This window comes from Chlamydotis macqueenii, chromosome 4 (genome assembly GCF_036417535.1).
Source record: "Chlamydotis macqueenii isolate bChlMac1 chromosome 4, bChlMac1.mat, whole genome shotgun sequence".
In the NCBI taxonomy this organism is placed as follows: Eukaryota; Metazoa; Chordata; class Aves; order Otidiformes; family Otididae; genus Chlamydotis; species Chlamydotis macqueenii.
In genome coordinates this window covers 51,435,688-51,454,214 of record NC_141559.1, presented here as the reverse complement: position 1 = coordinate 51,454,214, position 18,527 = coordinate 51,435,688, and the positions used below count along the sequence as shown (strand labels likewise).

Sequence of the window (18,527 nt, the reverse complement as noted above, 5' to 3'; positions counted from 1 at the left end):
CTACTGCCTTCTCCATGATCTGCTTCCTAGGATACCAGGGTGGCTGTACTTCTATTTCTAAAGGACCTTTACTTTCTTAATTTGAATTCTGGCCAATGTTGTAGTCTGACTTGGCTTCTCTCCCGTGCTTTCCAAAACCACCCAAGCGAACAAAATCCCCCCAAACAACCCACTCATTATTAGTAGTCGGCTACTTCCCATTATGGTGATAGCTTTACCTGTCAGGTTAAGAAATAAATTGGTTTTTCAGACACTGTTAAAATCGGTCTATTTGGAAGTGAACACCCTTTCTGCCATGGGATACATAACATGCACGGTGACTTCCAGTGAGCTATGAAATCAGTACTTGTCTACTTCAGTCAAATAAAGTAGTTCTTAAGAATATTTATTGTATTACTATATTTTTTTTGAGACAACAGGAAAATCTGTATTAAAAAAAATTGTTAACAAGCCAAGAGTGAGCTTCAGCAAAAGATCTATACATCAGTGAAAATACATTTTTTTTGGCTCAGATCTCATTTTAGATATTTCCCCAAGACCTTGTTTCTGTGACTACATATGATACTTGGTAGGTTATTTTATAACAGGGCATCTTAGACATATCCTTGTATTGGACCAGAACACTAGCAATTAATCTTAAGTGCTTAGGAAAGAATAACAGAACTGTAGTGTCCCAGATGGTCTTCTAATACTCAAGTCTTTATCATGCCTGGTAGGTGCCATTTTATCTCATGTGTGCTTGAAAAGCATTTTAATCTAAAAAAAAAAAAGCCCCCAATTAAACAACAAAAAATAACAAACCAAACCAAGAATACTGTCATGACTGAAGAGATCTAGAGCTAACTGCTGAACTCATATGGTGGAAATGGCTGAAATAAAATCAGACATACATTAGCACACATTTCTCGTCAGCAGAACTGCTGCTCAGAAAGCAAGAAAGTCCAGTGTGAGATCAGGTCCTCCATTGTTAGAAGCTCACTGACATTTTTACATAGCTGTTAGATTTCTGAAGGAAGGAGTTAGTCTGAGGAATCTTTTTCCAGAAGTACTTTTTCTTGGAGGACCTCCAATTCAGACAAGCAGCTTCCAACACAGGAAAGGTACAGGACTACCAAGGACTACAGGGATCTGGGCATTCCCGCAGGTAAGTCTCTGTATGACCATTATACACCTCCATCAGTGTTGTGCACACAGTCAGCTAATGGGCAGGTGGGAGGAAGAAGGAAAAAAGAAAAGAAAAAAAAAAAAAAAGATAAATCCTCATTACAGCAATTATTGAAAAACTGTTTCTGATACTAGCTGAACTGTTCAACTAAAATGATCATTTATCTTATTTAGTCAACAACGTGCAAGTATGAATAGCTTGTGTCCTCAGCCAAGAATGCTGCCTCCACTGAATACAGTAACTAAACTTTAGCATTCAAAAACTCTTCTCACCTCTTTAGTTTTTTTTTTTCCAAAACACTAAAACTTCAAGTTCACACTAAAACATCTTCTGTGGCAAGAAGAGTATGCCTATAGTATGCCTAAACCATGAGATACATTAACTTGTTTCATGCTACTTCTAAGGGCAAGTATCACAAGTTAATTCAAGTTAGAAGGGTCCTTAAGATGTCTGTAGTATAAATGCTGCCTCAAACCAGACCCAGCTATGAGGAAAGGGCTCAGGCTACTCAGAGCTTTAAAGCTGTAGGACCTCTGCAAAGTAGCTATTCCACCAATTACATTTTTGCTTGTACAAATTAATGTGGAATTTGTTTTTATGTGCATGTTTTCACCTAAAAAAACCCCTGTGACCTCCTCAGAGGTACAGTAGGTAGCCCCCCACTCACCCACTCTAAACTTCCTGCAAAAATAGAAGCATTACCTTATTGAGGACAGGCTTTGTGGAGAGAACATCATAAATTGTTGGTAAGGAGATGTTCTGAAAGAAAACAATACATTGATGTTAATGAACATTAATCAGTTAGTGTAAATGCTGAGAACGGTAACATTTCTGCTGCTAATAGGATAAAGCTTCAAGAGTACTCGATACTCATACATTTTGAGATCAGAAGTAAATGGGTTGCAAAAACTTGGGCAGATCTCAGTACAGCACGGGACACTTTGAGCGCCAGTGTTTGCTGCCTGACAGCGTGTGTTTCAATTTCACTGGTAATAAAACAGCCCAGGAAGCACTGAAAATCTCTGTCGAAGTATCTCCAGGTTTATCCCCCTGCATATGCAACTGCAGAAAACACCTGCAGGAAACCCACCTAGACAATGAGAAAGCCTAAAACTAAAAAAACATTCACAGAGAGAGCCACCTGGTACTTTATTACCCAGAAGCACAGACATTACAGCTGTGCTCGCAAATGCCCTGAATGCTGCTGGCTGTGTCAGATCAGCACTGTAACCTGGGAGTTTCAAAGCAGCACGATGAGGTATTCTGAGGATGTTTACCTCTTGCGTTGTCTGGTTCAGGCATTTCATTGCAGGCATTCTACGATTATCCAAGATCAGCGGAGGCTTCCAGCGATCATAGTTTGTTTCTAACACGTACCACGTGCCTTTCTTGATATCAAGGCTAGAAAAGAGGTATACATTAGTGTTTCATTTTTGTAAGTGTATAGTAAGTACATATATAATATATACTACATATAGCTGGATTTTTTTTTAGGCTTGCTGTGGTATTTTTCAATGATGCTAAAGAAGTGAGTTCTTGCCCAACAGAAATCACAAGAAACACAGGACACCATTATTGGTGGAACCTGTCCTCTCCTGGAAAGCTGAGTCAGATGTCAGGTCCAAGCATACTCACTCCCAGATATCCAGAGCAGCTGTCCTGGAACGAGTTATCACACACCCTTCTCCAGAATTTTTTCCACCCAGTATAAAGTAAGCTGGAGCCAGCAGTCTTGTTTTTGCCAGTTTGTCTTTCGCATCCTGGTAACTGCAGATAACAAAGCAGTGTTGGACTATTAAACCCCATAAATGGTTCAAGCACTGGAGAATGAGTTTCTCAGACCCAGGAAAAGTTTGGGTAGTTACACCCTTCTTCCCCTTTCATGCACATACGAGAAGATTATATCACAGCGAAGGAACACATTTAAGGAAAGCTCCTCCACTCACTTTGTACTTAAAGTATGAGAGGTGCTTTCTGGACTTTTTCTACATTTAAAACAGGAATAAAATGATGACATGCTGTGTCATGTTCCATCTGATTAATTTACTGCATAAGAGCTTCATTTTCTGTTTATCTCCTACAATATACTACTACCTGTTGGATGTGTTTTGATGCAGAATGCTGTTACACATTCAGATACCAAGAGGTTCATTAGGGAAAAAAAAAAATGTCTGAGGGCACAATTTGAGAAGGTTTAGGGAGATAACATGTGATGCCTCCACCCTCACCAGAGTACGAGCAAAATCAGAACTATTTATTGTTAAGGCTTCTAGGACGATATTTGTATCATTAGATACTAAGCCTATACCTACAGTATTCACGCCAGTTGGAAGCAAAGCAGATCAAAGCAGTAGAATATTTGGGGCGGGGGGGAATACCTTGTAGCATTCTCTAATACTGTTCTTGTAAGGAAGCCCATCCACATACCATCTCTTCTACCAAGAACCCATTCGAAGATTCCTGCAAAATATCACTGGTTACAGTAATTTGTTTTCAGAAGGTTCACTCATGCTATTCTAACTTTTCACAGCCTTCAAAATGAACTGTGTTTTATCTTACTTATCTGGAATCTTTTCACCATTTCTGTGCCTGTTTATTAAGGTAACTGGCATGCCCAAGGTCTGGAAAACTTGTACAGAAATAATGAAAGAAATGAGTATTGCTCACCAATATAACCACCATCAAGACTGAAACGCTCGTTCATTGTCAAAGTGAACAAGTCCTGAAAAACATTAAACCGTGAAGTCAATCTTCATCCATTGCCAGCCCATTAATACCACTAATAAACAAGAGGCAGCATTGCAATTTACATGTCAGCTGAGCTTCTTGATCAAGCCCATGCAGTAGAAGAACCTACCTGATCACAGCCTGAGTAAGTAGAAATACCTCATAGTCGTCTGACCTGGCACAGAGACCTAGCAAACCACACTTTTAGGCTAAGCAAGTTAAGCCGGTGGCCACTTCTCTCTTGGTCCTTCCCCGTGTATGTAACCTTCTTCCCAGACCTCTGAATACTATTCTAGTTTGAAGGCAGATTTGAGTCCCAGTGCTAAGTACACCCCGATACATTATTGCTGTTCACAAGGGAGAACATGCATACAGCATGTGGCTGTACACAATCCGATCTGCGCTACTTGCAACATGCAATTCAAACTCAAATCCCAGTCTTCTCCAACTAGCGTTTCTTTCAGAGGAAAGTGGAATTCACCTACACTGGATCATTTTCAGAATGGACTCTTCTCAATTTATTTGACCAGAAGACAAAAATAAATGGATGCAATGCAGGGATTTATGTCAGAAATGTTCTGGTATGAGAAGGGCCACCTATAACAGAGGATAAAGGCAGAGCATGTAGAAAAGGAGGAGTTGTGGTAAGCTGGAGACTCTAGTATAGTTTTCTACTACTGTTTTTTTAAGGTATAGATAAAAACCAGATTTCAGGTGCCTCTTAAAACAAACAACAAATATCTTGCAATGCAGGACTCCTTTTCCAAGACAAATTGGAGAAAGAATTAAAATAGCACAAGTATGCTGTATCGCCTCTGGGATCACAGCTGTATCTATTTACCAGCAAGAAACTCCAGTCACTTAAGCACTTTGTATTCACTTCTGTTGGTATTCAGAATTCAACATTGATTTTAAGCATTGTCTAAACATAAATATTTCATTTAGGGCATCTCCTTTTACAAGGAAGAGTGCAGCATTGTTTTCTTTTACCTTTCTTCAAATAACTACACTGCATATCAGAACAGTCAAGAGATCATTTATTAAAAAACATCCCAAGGCAGAGGATGAGAGCAGGAAATTTTACAGCTTAAGGGAAAGTCTGAAGCATTATTAATGAACTGACAAACCTCCTTTCCCATACTTACTGGTTTGACTCCAGACACCATGCCTATGTATCCTGCAAAATTTGTAGACTTGAACACTGTTTTGTTGTTTCTTCGGAAGTCCAAGTTTACCACCAGAGGCTTCAGTTCCCGAGTTAAAGTCCAGGAATTATTTTTAACATCCCATCTGCAGAAGATAGTACAGCATTTGAAACTTCCCGCCCTCAGTAGCTTTTAAAACTTCCCTTCACAGCATGAAGATTATCTGTGTGTTGCTTGTCCTCTGATCTTACTCATGTCAGCCAACACCACTGCTCAGTAGTTACCTGAGCAGCACCAGCAAGGGACAACTAGGAACTGGAAATGCACAGGCAGTGAAAAGAACCAAGTCTTGTTCAAACCAAGAGCATACACGCTACTCAGCACTAAACAGCACCACCACTACAGCTACTTTGTTTGAACACACGTAACTTTGTTCTGTTCCTGCTAGCAAAGGGAGGTTGCTACGGGTAGTGCCCGTGACACCAAATCTACTGAATCCAGAAAGCATGTGTAGCTTATTCTGCAGCAGAATGAGCTGGTTCCCTCAAATTCTTACTTTTCAAAGGGAGAAAACAAACCACATACTTCTGGATTTGCTCTATAGGAAGGGAAGTCCCAATTCTAGTTTGTAAAATAAGCCAGAACAGTTTGCAGGCAAGAGGGTGCTAAAGAACACTTAGCAGACCATTAAATTTTCTGTAAACAATCCAGGTTCTGGGAACAGCTTTGAAAGTTGCCTTAGTTTTCAGGGAGCATGTTCCCAGTATTTCTGACAAGTGGGAAAGGTCTACACAAGCCAAACTGAGGGACAGGTGGAGTCACAGCTGACAACTTTTGAGTTTTTGACAGGCAGGTAAGAATTTTAATGAAGATGGACATTTAAATTCCATCTGGGCATTGAGAGTCATCTGAATGAGTGATGTTACAAAATATACTGGGATAACTAAAAGCGAAGGCTGAACCACCCGATCACAAGGTATGAAATAAGAACTAAAAGATAATCCAGTGGCGGGCAACAAACTACAGAGTTTGTATCCAAATGAATGATAATGGAATCAGTGGAATATAAATCACTGGCTTCTGAGTAGCAATGATGAAAGATGGGAAGTGCCAGTAGAGCACAGCAGAGTAATCAGAGGCATGATTTGGGAAAAAAAAAAAAAAAAAAAAAAAAAAAGCTAGAACCCAATCCAAATTTCGCTGCATACACTAAAATTCATGCTTCTGTCCCATCACATAAAGAATAAGATATACCGCATCTCAGAGATAAGGTTACAGGGACCGTTCTCTGGTTCGAGACAGTTTTAACTGGAGTTGAGAAAACAGTAACTCAGAACACAACTGTTTTACAAAGTCATTCCCAAAAAGCTTGGATTAGTTTGACACAAGATCAGCAGAACAATCCTTTTGTTTGTTTTAGCCTTTTTTCACAACATGCAATGCGGAATTACTTGTCACAGTCTAAACAACAACCAATTCATCATTTAGATTCAAAGAATGCCTGCAGAAATTTCAAGTTCAGCTAGCTTTTTCTTTGGGTTTAAAAAAGAAAAAAAAAAAAAAAGGCACAAGTTTAGACACTCACCCAAGAAACAGTCCAAAATCCAAGTTTCTGGCATGGTACAGCTTCCCTACATAACAATAAATAAATAAACACATACATAAATTTTCTGAAGACATAAATTTCAGCTTTGAAAACCAGGAAATGAGTAAGCAGGAAAAAGATCTGGCAAAGTAAGTTGGGAAAATACAATTGTCTAATTGCCCTTTTCATGAGCACAGAAAAATTGTGGGGTTTTTTGGATCAGAGAAGTGTTTTGCCATAACTGAAATCAAGTAATCTTGTAAATAGCTGTCCATCTCAGCTTCAGATACTTTCAACTTTATCTTAATGCAATGGTAATACCTTGAGCTTCCTCTAAAAGTGAGATGTTTGCAAGCCCTCTAAGAATCCCTCAGAAATTTCCTAAACTGAACAGGTGCAGACAAGGGCTGCAGGACTAAGAGAATGAAAGAATCTATTTTCTTAAAACAGACTATCAATTTTCTGTAACACCGTATGTATGTGATAGCTAGAAACTAAATGCAAAATGGATTGCACTAGAATCCTGCAATTTGTAGAAAAACAAATGCCACTACTAAAAAATACAAACCCACAAAAAAACCCCAACAAAACCAAAATCAAACCACCTTTGAAAGTTTTTTTTTTTTAACTTATCTGTGATCTCTTATTTCCTCTCAAGGAATAATACCTTCTTATTATAATTGCTTTTAGTCTCTTCTACCAGAGCTTGTTGCCTGCAGTTGAGAACAACTACGTTCGTGTAATTGAGGTGGACCCTCTCCTACATAAGAGAAAACCGTTAACATTATTCTGTGTTTCATTACCTGTTTTATCTTCCGCCACTATTGATGTACATACAGTAAAAATTTCATAAAAGATGTTAAAAATAACAATTTCCCCTAGAACAAAAAGAACAAAGTTCAATAGCTTGAAACTTTTGCCACAAACAGAAAAAAAATGGTTAGAAAAAAAGCAAAGTTCAGCATTCTATAATATTTCTCTTAAGAAGTTCTGTTTAAATCTCAGTTGATCTTTGAAATGACCAGGTCAGAAAAATCAAGAGCTTCCCGAAAGGCAAACAGAAGGGTCGGAATCCCTTGGCCTTCTGCGTTACCATACAGAAAGCTGACAGTCATTGCTACTTCCTCCTCTGGAAACTTCAAAACAAGCTATAAAATTCACTTTAAAGAAGAAAGCTGCTGTATGTACCGCTATTCCCATGGAATAGCTGCTGAATAGCACCAGGTGCACTGCTTCTGTATGAGGGAAGCAGCAGAGCCAGGTCTATGGACCTTCTCTGTCTCAATTCTGCAAGAATTCAGTGTCTACTTCTGACCTGAAATTGCATTCTTTTGTAGGAGGTGCAGAAGGAAGGATGTGGCAAGGATCACAAAGGAAAGAATGCACAGCGTGAAACTGAGCCTTTGCCTTCTAAGCAGACATACAGCTGAATGGAAAACCACTGAGAATCAAGGATTCCCGCGAATTTTGGTACACAGGATCTGAGTCTCAACTCCAGTTTGCAGAACTCAGGAGTGAGAAACTACAGCTCTACAGAGAAGTCCCAGCCTGATGAAAGGTTCTTGTGATTTACTGCCATTCTCCTCTAAAATATTGTTTTATTGTTTTATCTACTTAATTAATAATTTATTTGTTAAAGTCACAGATGACTACAACTATACAGCAGATTGGTACACATACTAATTTCAAACAAGTCTGGATTCCTAGTTTTCCACTATGTTAACAAAGTGTTGGAAACTATTACCCAAAGGAATCCCAGATGAATTTGCAATCCCTTGGAGTTCTTCATTGAAAGGGTAAGGAAGCGTGGCAGTCAGACGAGCCTGAAAGGAAAAGTTTTGTACATTGTTTGTGTAAGTTAAGGCTATTTTGTTACTTAAAACAAACCTTTCCCTGACAGGTACATCCTTCTCACAGCTATTGAGTATTTAGTTCCTCTGGAGAGTACTTGGAAGACAAATCCATCCTTAGGGAAAGTAAAAACTATTAGTTATCAAAATATTGACACGTGAGCAATGGAGAGCAGCAACGGACAGCACAGAGCCAAGTAGGACCCTTATATGTTAAGAGCTCAACTGGAACTGAGCTTGACGTCTGTGTTTAGGGAATCCCTAACTTTCACACACTGGAATGACTACCTGTACATGCTACCTTTATGTCAACCTCACCCAGGCACACAGGGATACAAATGAAATATGGCCAGCAAAACCTAAGGCTGCTGTAAATAAAGATGGGGGACAGATTTGACATTATGCTGTCTCTAGCACTACACTGTTTCCCCCTGTTTTGATTCCATGCCAAAGCCTACTTTAAACAGAACCAAATTATTTTTTAAGATGAGGCCTGGTCAAAGCTGCCCCTGTAATCAGACATTTATTGCAGTTTTCAAAACTTGATTTTATTCTACTGTTTAAAAGGAGTTTCAGTGAAGTGTTTTGCTACAGTGACTAAGTGAGTAGCATATATGTCTAGTATGAGTAATCCAAAGTTGAAAAGACCTTAGAAAAAATTAGAGGAGGAAGAGACACATGCATTTTAGATTCGATGGTTTCAGAGTAATTCAGACTAGGCAAGAAGGCAAAATTTCACCAAGAAGGGAAAATTTCAGAATAACTCTTCAAAACAGCATTTTTGTTCTGGAAGAATTATCACTTGTAAAGTTCTTAATTGCCAAATATAGTGGCATTCTATCTCCGGTAGTCAGAGCACACAGTAATAAAATAATTAAGCCAAGAATACTTACTATTTTGTTATCCACTATGTCAACAACTTTGCCGCTGGGGAAGAAGGTATTTGCTATATCTTTAATATTCTGGACCACAGTCTTCAGCTGAAAAGAACAAAGGCTTTTATTGAATAGAAGATCTTGAGCATAAGATTCCCAGAATACTAATAGAACATATACTTTTTAAAAAAATACATTTTGTTGAAAAAATACGTATTTAAAGAAAGTACTAAATGTGGTGTTCTTGGTGAGAAAAATACCCTCAATTCCCCATTAAAGAGTCTTCCAGCTCTGTCCAAATAACCTTCTAGATTTGCTCCGCCACAGGCCTCTACCAGAGAAAACAAATTACAGGAAAAAGCCATTCTTGTCTTCTGCTCCTTTGATCACATTTTAATACTCTGCACTCTCTGTCTTGAAAAATGTTAATTAAAAGCTCTTTGCTTAAGCACTGATTGTTCTTGAAGCCAAGAAAACTCAATAAAATTTTTTAAAAAGTACATGCTTTCCATTTGTGACATATCAACAAATAGAGTTCCACTCTAGGTGATCTAACTCCAATCTAGATGAGAGATAAAACCTTTCAGAATTTAAAGTGATGCTTCCAATGCACATTGGCTTCAATGAGATTTTCAAAATTACAGTGTAAGTAGAATTTGTCTGGCTTTCAGAGTTGAAAGGTGAAAGTCAGCAGGGATGTAGCAAAAATCCCTGTCCTTTTTTTGAGAAATTAAGCATTACTGAATTGAATTTTCAGCAACTTTCAGAAGAAGAGCTCTTCTAAGTAGTTTGAAATAGGCTCGAGTATTTTTAAAATTATTTCCCCCATGTAAACACCAGTGCTGCAATCAGCATCCTCAAAAAGGTGAGGAAGTTAATTTTCCCTTCACTATTTCTTCATCTCATGCAGTGTTGTGACAGAAGCAGGAATGCGTAGAGGAGAAAGGGTGCTGGCTCAGTTTCACTTCAGTTTACAGCGGTTGTCCCTTTGGTGTATGCCTCCTCCTTCATTCTGTATTACTTCATGACTAAAGAGCTTCGATAAACGAAAGCCTCCTTTATGCTGCAGTGTTTTTTATTCCTCTACATCCCAAACATCAGTGCCCTTATACTTGGTGCTGCTAGCTCAAGTGTTGAACAGAAAAAAGTTTTACTCAAGCAATTATTTTAGTCTAGAATCAATATTAAAGCAAACTAGATATATTAACCCTTTCAGAGGATTTTAGCACAAGTATTCCTTTCAAACCTTTTGTGTTGGTTTTGATTGGGGGGCTGCTAGAAGTTTCCCCTTTGTCCAATGGAATTGCTCAGGTCTAGAGTGGACCTGCCGCCGGCCAGGACCAAGCAAATTGGTGATGGAATGTTCAGTGATAATGCCTCTGTGATAACGTATTTAAAAAGGGGAAAAAAAAAAAAAAAAAAAAAAAGTGAAGAAGCAGAAGTGGGGGCAGAGAGAGGGAGGCGCAAGCCTTGTGGGCCTCACCCAGGCAGCTGTCTGGGCCCAACTCATCCCAGCTGAGAGAAGTGAAGACAGGAGACATGAAGAGAACCAGAGAGGCATCTGCCTGAGCCTGATTGTGAAGAATTTATTGTGAGAGGAACGGCTGCAGATGCCAAGGTCAGTGAAGAAGGAGGGAGAGGAGTAATGCTGCTCCTGGCCAGAATTCCCCTGCAGTCCATGCTGCAGCCCACGGTGAGGCAGGCTGTTTCGCTGCAGCCCACAGAGGAGCAGAGATCCACCTGCAGCCTTGTGGAGGACCCCACGCTGGGGCAGGCTGTTCCTGAGGGACTGCACTCCATGGAAAAGGACCTGCACTGGAGCAGTTCATGAAGGACTGTAGCCCATGGGTGGGATCCCACACTGGAGCAGGGGAGGAATGTGAGGAGTTCTTCCCCCAAGGAGGAAGGAGCGGCAGAAAGTGACAAGTGATGAACTGACCACAACCCCCATTCCCTATTCCCACCCTGTGCTGCTCGGGGTCAGCATGAAAGGAGGTAGAGATAATTGACATGAAGGTAAGCTTGGGAAGAGGGAGGGCTGGGGGGAAGTTGTTTTTGCTCTCTTCCTCATTATCCTGCTTTTGTTTTATTAATAATAATAAATAAATAGTTTTCCCTAAGTTGAGTCTGTTTTGCCTGTAACAGTAATTTGAATGATCTCTCCCTGTGCTTATCTCAAACCTGGAGCCTTTTTGTTGTATTACCTCTCCCCAATTCCCTCGGAGGGTGGAGGGAGTGAGTGAGAGACTGCGTAGCTTGGTCCTGAGTGGGACTAAACTATGACACCTATTTTCAAAATAAAAGGCCATGTGTGATTTTTATACCTGCTAAGCTTCAAAGCAAGCATTTCATACCTCTGTCTTTTTGTCGTGAATTAAGTTGTCCCATCTTTTGCTGGGAGGTAAATCAAGATTTATGACATATGTGGGTATATTCCCTTTGAACCTGAAAGATAAGTACCAGAGTTCAAATTTAAAGAAGGCTTTGAACAAACATTTGACAAAATAGGTGCTTCCCACCTGTAACTAGCATCTTCTAGATCTGTAACAGGAACAACTTACAAAAAACCTCTGTTCACAGATTTGGAAATCACTACTTTTCTGGAATTTGTTAGGCAAGTTGAAACAGATTACTTACGTTGGTCCTGAAGGAGGGTATGTTTTACTCCTGCACTCTTCTCCGTACTGTAAAGACAGTGAAGCATTACTCTTTAGCTTCTTTATTCAAACACTTTATTATTCCAGCATACTTAATTTTGAATTAAACCTTTAGGACTAGTCAGCTAACTCTATTCATCATGATTTGATAAGAAAAGAAGAGAAAGCCTTGGGACTTTAGAAAGGATGCTGGAGAGAATACAAGAGGTAGGGGACAATCAGCAGCTTCCCTGTGCTGTCTGACAGACCTTCAGACAACTTGCCGAATGTAGTCCAAGGCAAGCACAAGCTTATCACAAATATACAAACCCATTTTCACTCAGTGTGATTCAATGAAGAGCACTTCAAAAGCATATTCTTTAGACAAGTTCAGAAACCTTAAATCTCAGTACGGACCAGTTTGTTCCGTTCGTTCAACTCATAATTTTATTTTATAGCATCACTCATAATTACGCTCAGTGCGAAGCTTCATTGGGAAGCTGGCACAGAGACAGCACACTGAACTTTGGGAAATTACTCAGCTGGAGGAATGAGTTATATGGCACGACTTTTTATTTAGTGTGGAAAAGTGCTGCTGAACTGGTGCTAAATATTATGAGAGGCACATTTCAGGAATATAATTAAAAACTAATCACATTCATGCCTGTAAGCATGGCTAGTTACAAATGAAAGTCTGAGAACTATATTTAGGTGCAGTAAAAGTGAACGCAAGGGTGTTTTCCCATCAATTACATAAAGCATGCATATACATATATAAACATATGCATATACAAACCACAATTATAATTGCATGTTTTACCCAGTGAAATACAAGCAAATGCCTACTAGCTGCACTTATGCTTCAAACCAGTTGAGCACAGGCCAGGTTTGGGCCCTGAGCTATCCGAGCAGATCAGTGAGCTCCTGAGAGCACAGTACATCCCACCAGGAAAAAGGAAAGGTACACATGCTATTCCAGCAGTCTATACAAAGGCTCCCAATGTGCAAGTGTCCGGGAGACAGAAAAGAAACAAAAATATGTGGGGATCATTCCACCACCTCCTCACCCTTGATTTCCAGTATTTATTTGTCTGTATGAATTAGATTAGTAGCGTGTCCTTATAATGCATTCTGGCTCCAGTGAAAATTGAGACAAGATCTCTAGCAGCTTTGTATCTGGGACAAACAAGCCAACTAATGTCCATGTTCTCTTTGAGCTAACCACATTATCTGGTTTTAACACATTAATCTAGAAAACACAATGTCTCACACAAATTCATGGACTTTAAACACTGGCATAATTTGTTACAACTGGAAGCAGGATTGGTTTCTGTGTGTTATCATGTGTTTTCTTTTCGTACTGTTTCCAGTAGCTGGGAGAAAGCATGAGATGAATTTTGGTTTTCTACACATGAGATGAAGGCATACGACCAGCAGCTATGCGCTTCCTAGATATCACTGCAGTGCACTTGTAGCCTTTGCATAGCTGGAACAAAAGGTCAAACACAAGAGGCCATTTAATTTTCAAATAAGGAAGTTTCAAAACAAGGAGGGTAGGGGAGGATATCAGATGACTAATTAGTCAACAAGTCAGAGGCTTTGTGCAAAGCCAAGCAAATATTCAACAGTATTAATGCAATTGTCTTGTGAAGTTTTCCATCCTGCAATACTAAAATTAACACTACATATACATCCCACTGCAATGGATGCACAGATTTGGACCTTTAGGAAACACCTGCTGTCAAAATACGCTTCTTGACAGATAAAGCCTGTAAAAAATTATCCGAAATGGATGGAAGTTCAGTGAATCTGTCAGGGTGTACACAGAGGAAGCAGTGGTGAACATGCAAACTGATTTCAGAGGATTTTAAGTGATGCTCCAGGTGCTAAAGGTTATGCCACTCCTGACGCTCTCTCCTGAGATTTTAATCTTGTATTTGAAGCTATTTTTATCTTCCTAGCCCTTAGCAACCTAAGCCACAAAAGAGGTGGGGAAAGCGACAGTTAAAGGAAGAGTTAAGGGAGAGATACAATGTTCCCTCCTTACATGTCAGTAATTTTAGACTTCTTGTCTGTCTATGTAGAAAGCAAGCTAAAGAAACCAATAATCCCCAAAATAACCTGTACATCTTCCAAAACTGATAGCATTGATTGATATACCTGAAGAAAGCCAAGATTATTAACAGTTTCTTTAGGTAAACTATTATATGCTGGCACATAAGCAGCAATTTAAAAAGATGTCAAGACAACTAGAAAACTAGAAGTGTTTTGTTTGGGTTTTTTTTTTTAAACAAAGTTCTAACTAGGAACAAAAAAAAATTGTTACCTTTTGCAATCAGCTAAAGACTAACTGCAAACTTTTCTGACAAGGTAAAAAGAAAAAAAGATACCTGAAGAATTTTCTTACAGCAACAGAAAAAATATCAGATGCTTTCTATCACCAGACCGAAATAAGCAGCTATGAAGTTACTGCTGTGGTCAGCGAGATTCTCTTCTCTGCAGAGGCTTGACACTGCAAGAGGAACAATAAATGCTGTCTGAGAGAAGCAGGAGCAGCCTTCCAGCATGAGGGGACTGCCCTGAGTTTCTCATATGACAAGCCAGAGGTGGTCTCCTAGAAGGAGCCAGGAGAAGCTCCTGCTGATGGAGCTGATGCTGCTACAGTGATGACAGGAAGTCATCACTGTAAATCTGCTTTTCATATATGCATTGAACCCCTTAAGAGTAATACAGCTATTCTTGAATGCTCTTTTATTTTTTCAAATTGCCTGTTAGTAGTAGGTTGCATATTTTGATTATCTGAGGTACTGCTGACTTTTGAATTTGCAGGAACGTAATGATACAAAAATGGATGTGTGGCAATGTAGGATCAAAACACTAAAAGAAAGAGAAGACAGTGGAAGAGAAACAGAACATGGTATGGGGAAAGATGGAAATAATAAGAAAAAAATGGAAGTAGCACCGAAGATTTATATTATGACCAACTGTATGAAGAAAAAAAAAAAGTAGAGCAGAACAGGAACCAAATAGCTAGCAAACTGTCAAGACGAATTGCTACCTGGAAAAAAAAAAATCAAGTAATAACTCTTATTATTCACTGCAGTAAATAAAATTAATGCACAGTTTAATGATTGCTGAGTAAATATTTAAAACTTAGCCTCATTTCATTAATATGAATTAGGCTGAACGTAGTTTGTCCAGTCTAAAGAATGCCAGCACTTTCTTTATTACCCTCAAAAATATTTTTGAGGTGGACCATTTCTGGCATCCTTCCTTAACATTCAGTGCTTCTCATCTTCCTATTTACAAATAAATGTAAAATGACCTCTCTGAGCTACAAAATATGATTCCATCGTTTAAGGACACAGCATTCAATCTCCTTCAGACAAAGTAATCCGTTATATTCAGCATCTTTTGGTCTATGAACTCTGTGGTCTAACACATTTTTCTCTCTGCTCCTCCTTCCCTTACAAAACAATGCCAATGCAGCACACTGTCATGCTGCAGCACTCCCAACACTGTTCACCTTTCTGAACAAGGAATTGAAGAGTAGGAAGTTAAGAGTGCTTTTCTTGCAGCGCTGAAGAAGGGAGGACCACACCAATTTAAACTGCAGTTTGGACAAAAAGTTCAGCATGGTTGAGGGGGCCTAACCAAAAGCTAAAGGGACTGACAGTCTGCACCACTGAAATGGTGGCGTTTAGCTTCCACGTTCTTTGTTAATAAAAATACCCCCACCATCTGTATGTAGGAAGACAATAATGGCTGTTCATTCTTCAAATGATGCATCCCAGCACCTTATCGAAAATAAAAAAGCCAAGCCTGATACCTGGTTGCACAGCAGCACAACCTGCAACGGGGACAGCCAGCGGATACTGTGCAAGTGCGAAGATGTATCAAGTGCAATCAAATGCAAAGTAAAGCTCTAATGATAGAGTTTGCTGATAGTTGGCACTTTCTCCACCACTCCACACTCCAGGAAGCTTTTGGCTAAAATTCTGAAAGTATTTTAAGATGGAGCTGGCTTATATTATTGGGAAGCTGCTCTTGGGGGAGAGGATGGGATGGGGTGCACAGAAGAGAAGAGGGCCTAATTCTGTGAAGTCAGGACGCTAAGGCAACATGGATCATCCAGACGTCTGCAGTCCTCCAAAGCCTTTCCCGCAGTTCTCCCCTCTCCCAAAACCCATATTCATTTTCCTGAAATCAATATAATTTGCTAGGAAAAGTCTTAGAGCAAACACAAAAGAATACAGGAAGTAGCATGTTCCCAAAATATTTAAAAATATATTGCAAAAGGATCTTTTGAAATCCAGAGATATTTAAAAACCTGTCCTTGTCAGTTTCTGAATCTCCTCATCCTCTGTGAAGAGTGGTTGGCTGCTTCAGGAAAAAACAATACATCAGACAGCATGAAGAGCTGTTTACATGCCCAGGAGATGGAAGCCAGTCAGTTCCAAATAACCACCCCCCTCCCCGTGACTTCACAATTCCATCAAAAGTTAAATACTTCACCTATTCAGCTACAAAAAAAAAAAAAGAAGAAAAAAAAAGAAAAAAACCCCAAACATTAAAACCGACCCCCCAAGCCCACCTGCTCTACGCTCGTCCCCTCGAGTGAAGCTACAGCAAATACAGCGAGCAGATTCAAAAGCGTATGCACTTTCAGCTAGCCCTTCCGCACTTTCCCTTTGAAAATCATCGCTTTGATGTAACATGACGACATTTACAAAGCAGACGTATACGAAACCGAACGCAGGAACGAGCAAGGACTTGTAGAACACCAAGAGTTGCGACCGCAGCCACGGCCGCGCCGGTTGCCAGAGGAGCCATTTAAAAGTGACAAAAGTCCGTGCGGGCTGCGAGACGCTGCCTTAAACGCACACGCGTGAATTTAAAAGTACGAGTGGCCTCCTGCGAGCTCTCCTCGCACCCACCCACCTACCCGCCAGCCCCCGGCCTCACCCCCACTTCCCCGGGGCGAGGGCGGCAGGCGACCCTTTTGCCCCTCGCGTCGCTCAAAGCTCACCGGGTCCGGCGCCCAGACGAGCTGCGCCGCCACGACGAGTAACGCGGCGGGCGGCAGCGGCCGCAACGCCCGGCACCAGCCCGCCATCCTCCTTCCCGGCTCGGCCAGCCGCTTCCCTGTAGGGCGGCCCACCAGACGCAGCCCCGCCTGGCAGGGGAGGGAGGAGGAGGCGGTGGCGGCGGCGGCTGGGCCGGGGCGGCGGCGGCAGGGGTTTGCCGCCGCCGCCCCGGCCCTACCGCTGCCGCCCGAGGCCCCGCCACCGCCGCCATCTTCCCGGCTCTCCTTTTTTTTATTTTTAATCAAGCAGAGGCGTTGACTTTCAGTCATGACTAGCAAAAGAGAGCGGTTCCGCAGAAGAAAATCTGAAATAAAATCGCCTCTCTTGGGCAACTCGTAAGGGCAAACCTGTGGTGCCAGTTTGCACTGCGTAAACATTGTGATTTTTTATCACTCTGTGTCCTTGGAAGATTTTAGGCAGGTTTTACAGTGGCACCTTCTTTAGGAAGAAGGAGTTTTCACCATCTTGCCTGCTTAAGAGTGCAGGAAATGGGCAACTGGAGAGGCAGTCTAATATAAGGAGAAATACAGGGATCCATCAGCATGAGCTTGTTGCTTATAAAATAGCAAGTGTACACGTTAGCAACAGCTGTTGGAAGGACCACAAATAAACACTAAAAACCAGCTAGGATACCTGTGCTTTTGCTTATCTTGCGCTTTACGCAGTTCCCGAGACATGTCACATGTTTTTAGGCACACGGGAAAGAGGCAATACGGTCTTTGGTATCATGACTTAATTGCCTGTGCAATTAACTCTCTTAAAAAACAAACCGGGGGTGGCAAGAAAGGAAGTCCTTGGCAGACGGTTGTATGGCACTGCAGATTAAGAAACAGGAAAGGGTACAAGAACTGCATTGTGAGGTGTGAAAGCCTTGGGCAAAGTGGGGGGGTGCGGCAGTGTGTAGGAAGGAATCGGCTCAGAGCATAGAGCCTGGAATTACACAGAGCTTTAGAGAGCAAGGCAGAAAAGTGTTAAGTGCTAGGGGAAGAAGATAACAGAACCAATCAGGGGATTTAGGACACGAAGGACACGAAGAAAACTGCAGTGCAACAAGAGAAACCTCGAGATTTTCCTGGGAGTGTCTTTCACAAACAGGAAATCAGGCAGTTTCTACAGGGCCCTGTAGCCGGTTCATAGGATTCCTATGCACAAAGTTCACCCAACATATAACATTTAAAAGCACAACAGTATTTATTGCTCTATTATAGCCTTGCATAAGCAGTTACCAGCATAAGCAGTTACAGTTCCTAGCATAAGCAGTTACCAGCGTATTGTTTTCCCTTTGTGAGAGTCTTACCAACCCGACTAAGCCGGAGACACCACCGAGCAGGAGGATGATGATCAGCGGGGTCAGGGCAGAGAAGGGAGGCAGGCGCAGCACCTTCAGGGCATCCCCTGTTGTTCGTAGAGCGTGGTCTGGGTCCTTTCCCTCTCCCTCTGCTGTGAGCCGCCTCTGT

General features: G+C 40.9%; 1 protein-coding gene across 2 annotated transcripts; it reads right to left on the bottom strand.

The window, feature by feature from the left end:
* Positions 1-369: 369 nt before the first annotated feature.
* On the bottom strand, positions 370-17,272 carry ASAH1 (N-acylsphingosine amidohydrolase 1). Of its 2 annotated transcripts, none has more exons than XM_086747205.1 (14): positions 17,013-17,272; positions 11,985-12,031; positions 11,702-11,792; positions 9,366-9,452; positions 8,367-8,445; positions 7,426-7,500; positions 6,623-6,668; positions 5,038-5,182; positions 3,833-3,887; positions 3,544-3,625; positions 2,801-2,932; positions 2,443-2,566; positions 1,868-1,924; positions 370-1,198 (listed from the first exon to the last, which is right to left on the bottom strand). In XM_086747205.1, exons 1-14 carry the CDS (start codon positions 17,097-17,099, stop codon positions 1,109-1,111), a joined length of 1,197 nt encoding a protein of 398 aa, XP_086603331.1. In that variant the 5' UTR covers positions 17,100-17,272; the 3' UTR covers positions 370-1,108. The 2 variants fall into 2 exon arrangements, with proteins under 2 accessions (XP_086603331.1, XP_086603332.1); XM_086747206.1 differs by having other exon boundaries at positions 370-756.
* Positions 17,273-18,527: the final 1,255 nt, after the last annotated feature.